Here is a 5,977-nt window from a genome sequence, read left to right as displayed (position 1 = left end):
AAATGGCCTAGCCGATAAATGACATACATGGGTGGGTTAGGAATCAACCAAGCCGTCCCAGTTAATTACTTAATATGGGACACATTTCCTGGATCCTCTGTCCATTTAACTTGGATCAAATGCCCCTCAGAAGCATGTACGAACGATCAATTGATGCCTGGGCTGACCCACATGCAAGAATAGTAAAGAGGACAATAAAAATGGCAATCAACAGGAGAAACATCTTATTCAAAGCAAATACACTTCATTATTACAGAATAACTGTCGTACGACAACTATGGAAGATTACATCCCAAACCTCCCAAACTTGTATAAACTCTAACAGCACAATGTAACGTGAACCACTTAAACCAAATGCTAAACCAGCTTTAATGAAAATTTAGGCCATGAGTCCCAACACCAACCGGATTAGGGAGTGTCATCCCCGCCTGGAATCAGTCCATTTACTCCACCTGGAATCAGTCCATTTACTCCACCGGGAATCAGTCCATTTACTCCACCTGAGCCAATGCCGGGAATAGTGGTTGTTGGGCTCCCACCGTTGGGTGGAAAATAGAATCGCCCGACACCAGGAATTAGGAAGCTACCATCTTGGTCGACAAGGAACTGGGACTGCTTGAGGTCCACGTCTTTGGCAGTGTTGGGGACTTGGCGAGCTGCTTGGGTGACTTGGGTGATGGCTATGAGAATGGAGAACAGGACAAAAAGAGAGAAGAGAGAGAAATGTGAGGAGGATGCCATTGCTTCAAGTGGAGAGAAATGATGGTTGAAGAAGAGAAGGAGAAGAGGTTCATTTATAGTAGGGGAGGAGGTTTGTGGAGTTCGGTGGATATATGGCGGTGAGTTATGAAAAAAATGGTGGGGTGGGACCATTAGTACGGATATATGTGTTTATACAAAGGGTAACTCCTTGTGTTACCCTTACCATGGGCCCCACCTTGGCAATGTGCTCTATGTCCCAGCACGGTCCATCTGCTTTTTCAGAACATTTTTAGGATGTGTTCCCAAAAATTATGTAAATCCAAATCTCAGATGAATCACATTACATGAAAACAGTGGTGATTGAATGCCCATGATTAGAAACTTCCTAGCACCCACCGTAATGTTTATTTACCATCCAACCTGTTGATAAGGTCAAGAAGACTTGGATGAATGGACAATACGAAGATCAGCTTGATCCAAAATTTCTGTGGCCTACAACTTTTTTTAATGGTCATTTACCACTGTTTCCTGTGGTGTGGTCCACTTGAGATTTGGATCTTCTTCAGTTTTGGAATCACGTCCTAAAATGAGCTGTTAAAACGGATGGACGACGTGGATATACAAAACATTCATTAAGGAAGGCCCCACATGGTGCGGTAATACGTAATCCACTACATGTCCGGAGATATGGACTCGGATTATGCATACACAGCTGGTGTGCATATGGAATTATCTAGAGTGTCCGATTAATGGACCCCGGATGGTGCACAGCTTACTAAAGACGTAGCCTCACGTTTGTTAGTAGGATATTTCGATAGGTGACTAATTTTCAATTCGGCATTCCATTTGATTACAGCTAATCAGATAAGACCGCCGTCCCTTTTGGATGGTTTTGATTGAGGTATACATGTGACACGTGTAATTACTCCCTGCCTAAAAGAATAGGGACGTGGTAATGGGGAACGAGGAATCCTCTGTTGCGCCTGAGGAGGCGTGGTAATGGACCAGGCCAAGGTTACACCTACCCCTACCCCTACCCCTAGCACGGTCCAAGCCCTACTGTTCTGAAAAGGCCCTGGCTAGTCCTTATCTCGTAGGACCTCACCGGGCTAAGGTTGGCCCTATTAGTAAAAAATATGTTACGGGTATGTTACATGTACAAACTTTATTGAGTACCTGTTTAACCCATCATGCTCTTTTATTTTTTATTTAAAAAATAAAAATAAAATCTATAATACACATCTGTAAATAAGATCATTCACCAACCAATCATATGCCCATCCAATTATCCACCATATACACGAACTTAAGTGTGAACTTAGTTTTTCAACACTTCTTTTAAAACTAATACCACATAGAAAGTGAAGTGGGGTCGTTACTCTTGCTCCGGTGGTAGACTCTTAGGAGTTTCAACACCTGGTCAAGGGATCGAGTACCCATAAGTGGTGAAATTCCACTATTGTGTGAGTGTGTGGGGTATCCGTGTGTGTAAATAAAAATAATTAAAAAAAAAAAAAAAAACATAAGAAAGTGAAGTGGAGTTGAAATGTGGTCTATATGTGTTATGAGTAAATCCGAGCCGAGCTGTATTGACACTAACTACAACCTTAATGAGCCGTCTTGGATTAATTAGAGCCTGAGGCAAAGTAAGCTTCCGACCCGAGAATTCTTATAAGATCGTGGCCCCGATCCGAAGAGCACGATCTGGCAAGCGCTTCGGAGCAACGTCATACATCCGTACGGCCCGTATCGTAATCTATATCGTTTCATAGACTCCCATGATCCTCCCTGTCGAATTCCGACAACCCGCGATCTGTAATCGGCATTTGCGCGTGACCTTGAGCTGTGTCCCGTAGATGTGAGTCAGCTCGACTCGAAACTTGTACCATCGCAACCGCACCGTTGCCATGATTCTAACCCCGCGTCTTGCGCACCAATACGATACGCATGTCAAGAGTTGTGGGCCCGCGTATATTCCGAAGAAACGCCACGCGTTACGAATTATGAGAGAATTTCTACAATTCATCACATCAATTAATCAAGTACTAGTCAAGTACACAACTCATGCCTCTCCCATCCCTTTCTTACCAACAAAGACAAGCAACTCATACCCCATGCCACCTCACCCCCATAAGTCAACTCTCTCTTACACACACCCATCCCTCTCTTACACTACCCATTCCTCTCATCCCATCTATCTTACACAACCCCACTCCTCTCTTATTTCACTCCATTCTCTACCATTTCCCAAGCAACCATGAGAGAAGAATCCTAAGGAGAGAAAATAAGCTAAGTATGTGGCCCACTTCTTACCCCAAGATCTCATTATCCAACCCTTTAACCTTCATCATCCTTCATCTAAATCGAAGCCAAGGAGCTAAGGAAGCTATAGAACTATAAGAAGAAGCGAAACTAGTGGGTGTTTTGTAGGATTAGATTATGTTTTTTTTTTTTATTATGGGCTAAGTGGAGCCTACTATTTGATGGTATGAATCTCACTTTGGACCCTAGGTGTTGCCGATAGCCTACCATGATTCATAAGATTATCCCATGATGGGGTCATTCTCCATGGACCCCATCATGATGTTTATTTTTTCATTGTAAATGGTCATCTAGACCTTTCATTTTCTTGGTGGAAAGGTATCTCCACCGTTGATTTTGATCGTTGGGCCCATATGTAATGGGACCCACTTGATATATGTTTTGTAACGCATGGAAGGGAGGGCCCATAGTAGCAGGGTCCCTCCCTCTCTCTCTCTCTCTCTCTCTCTCTCTCTCTCTCTCTCTCTCTCTCTCCCCCTTTCTTTTAATGATAATAATGATATCAATGTGTGTGACCCACCCAATGTGATCAAATTTGGATTGTCCTAATTTTTTTTGGACGTCCAGTAATGAAGCCCACTTGCTGCCCATTTTCGAGCCCTGGATGAGGTAAAAACACAAATAACAGTTTGATCCTAAACTATGGTGGGCCACTCATGTGGGACCCACCTTGTGATGTTTCATCCAGGCTGTCCGTCCAGCATTCTTGGACATTAGATGCTGGAGCGTAAAAAAAAAGTAATAATATAATAATAATATTAATATAATACAATGCAAGTATATATGGTGGCCCCACGCGGGACCCACTTAGATTGGTAGCAGAGTAGTTGGTGCATTTCACAATAGTTATATAGCTGCTAGTGACATCACCAAATTTGTGGGACCCACCTGATGTGTGTGGATTTCATCCACACCATCTATCCATCTGGACGGGACCCACCTGATGTGTGGGTGGAATCCACGCCGTCCGTTCATCTGGGCCAATAGCCTGCTGGACCCACGTTAGCAACCCTATGTGCCCTTATCATTAGGTATGAGGATATCCAAACCGTTCAGCCGCTGGGCCAGCAGCTACTGTATGTACGTCAACAAGTCTGTGGGTCTGATCTGAGGTATGTGTTCGATCTAGACCATCCATCTATGGCTCCACCAACAATAGTTAGCTGCTGGTCTTGACGTCAGCAAGTACTGTGGGTCCCACTGATGCATGTGTTATATCCAAACCGTCCATTCAGATGGTGAGATCATCTTAAAGCTTGAGACAAAAATCAAGCAGGTCTGTCTATCAGATGGACCACACTACAAAAATCAGTGAGGATTGAACGCCTACCATTGAGACCTGTTTGGGGTTCCAGAAGTTCTGGATTAATATGGAATTTGTTTTCCTCTTAATTCAAGTCTTTGTGGCCTCATGAACAGATTGGGAAATAAACGTTATGGTGAGCCATGGGAATTCTAACGATGGAAAACATTATCTCTCCACTATTATTTGTGGTATGGTCCAGACGATCTTCTGTTATGATTCATTTGAGTAATGCTCTAAAATAACCTCTTAAAATAGATTAATGGTGTAGATGGCGCGGCCCATTGATGCGTCCCACTTGATGTATATGAGGCCCATTGGTGCGGCCCGTTGATACGGCTAACTTGATGTATATAAGGCCCATGTGATGCGGCCCACTTGATGTATATGAGGCCCATTGGTGCGGCCCACTTGATGAATATAAGGCCCATTGGTGCAGCCCATGTGATGTGGGCCACTTGATGTATATGAGGCCCATTGTGATGTATTTGAAGTCCATGGGTTGAGGCCCAATGTGATGTATATAAGGACTATTAGTGAGGCTCAATGAGACGTATGTAAGGCCTTTGTGTGGGGTTGAATGTGATGTATATGAGGTCCATTGTGATGTATGATTCCACCATGATGTATGTAATGATGTTTATGACAGGCCATGCCTTAGGAGCAATAATGGTTTGACATCCACATTGTAAGAGTAATGATGGTTAAATATCCACTTTGTAACTCTACACAGGGCTCATTGTTAGGCCGATACTTGTTGTGTGTAGGCCGTTTAGGCTCATCTTCGTTATGAAGATCATTATATAACATACTTAGTATAACTCTATGATTCATGCCCATACGCATCATATGTATGCTTGATATAAGGAGTGACTGATCATAACATATGCCATTGGACAGATTGTTTATGGGACTCACTAATAGGAGTTGCCCACATGAGCACGCGGTACGCGCAGGATTGCTGCATGACTGGACAGTGTGATTTATGCATCTAGCAATTGTGTGATATGATCATTATACGCCCTAGCGACATCAGGGCCGTGGCTTCCACAGGTACATCATGGATGACCGAATTGGATAGCGAAAATATTGGATCTAGCATTGTGGGTACATAAGATGTCCTTAGGTGAAAGTCTTAGAACTTTTTTGGTATCAGGAGATGCTCCAACGTCTAGACTAAGTGGATACATGAGTGCATGAGTGCAAATACCAGTAAGCTGTGTCTCCCACTGCGTCGTAGTCGATTGGAAGGGGGTGTGGCCTTATCTGCCCGAGTGAGGGGGTTGTAAGCTAGGTCGAGTTTGACCAGCTCGCAAATGGGTCTGCTATTGACAAGTCAGGTAGGTATTGGCAGACTATTGGTCAGGCGAATAGTATGGTCTCTTCTACTCGCTGGACTGTGTGGCTGGAGAGGTGGTAATCAGTGTGAAGTGTGTTAGACCCCGATGATATTCAAGAGGGGAACTGTACTGATATATGTACTTAATAAGGAGTGGCATGCTTGCGTTGCATCTCGCATATGACAGTTGGATACGTAGGCCTCGTATTGCATGGCCTTGGTATGGCCAATAGCATTCATGCCTTGCATTGCATAGCCTTGGTATGGCCGATAGTATTCATGGACTTACCAGCATATTTTCGCATTACTTT

At 43.7% G+C, this 5,977-nt stretch overlaps 1 protein-coding gene across 1 annotated transcript; it reads right to left on the bottom strand.

Annotated features, from left to right (window-relative positions):
• Positions 1-408: 408 nt before the first annotated feature.
• On the bottom strand, positions 409-741 carry LOC131243607 (putative cell wall protein). Its single transcript, XM_058243126.1, has one exon. The coding sequence runs from the start codon at positions 739-741 to the stop codon at positions 409-411; it is 333 nt and encodes a 110-aa protein (XP_058099109.1).
• Positions 742-5,977: the final 5,236 nt, after the last annotated feature.

Source organism: Magnolia sinica, chromosome 1 (genome assembly GCF_029962835.1).
Source record: "Magnolia sinica isolate HGM2019 chromosome 1, MsV1, whole genome shotgun sequence".
NCBI classification, from domain to species: Eukaryota; Viridiplantae; Streptophyta; class Magnoliopsida; order Magnoliales; family Magnoliaceae; genus Magnolia; species Magnolia sinica.
The sequence above is the reverse complement of the archived record's forward strand: the minus strand, read 5'-3'. Positions and strand labels throughout refer to the sequence as shown.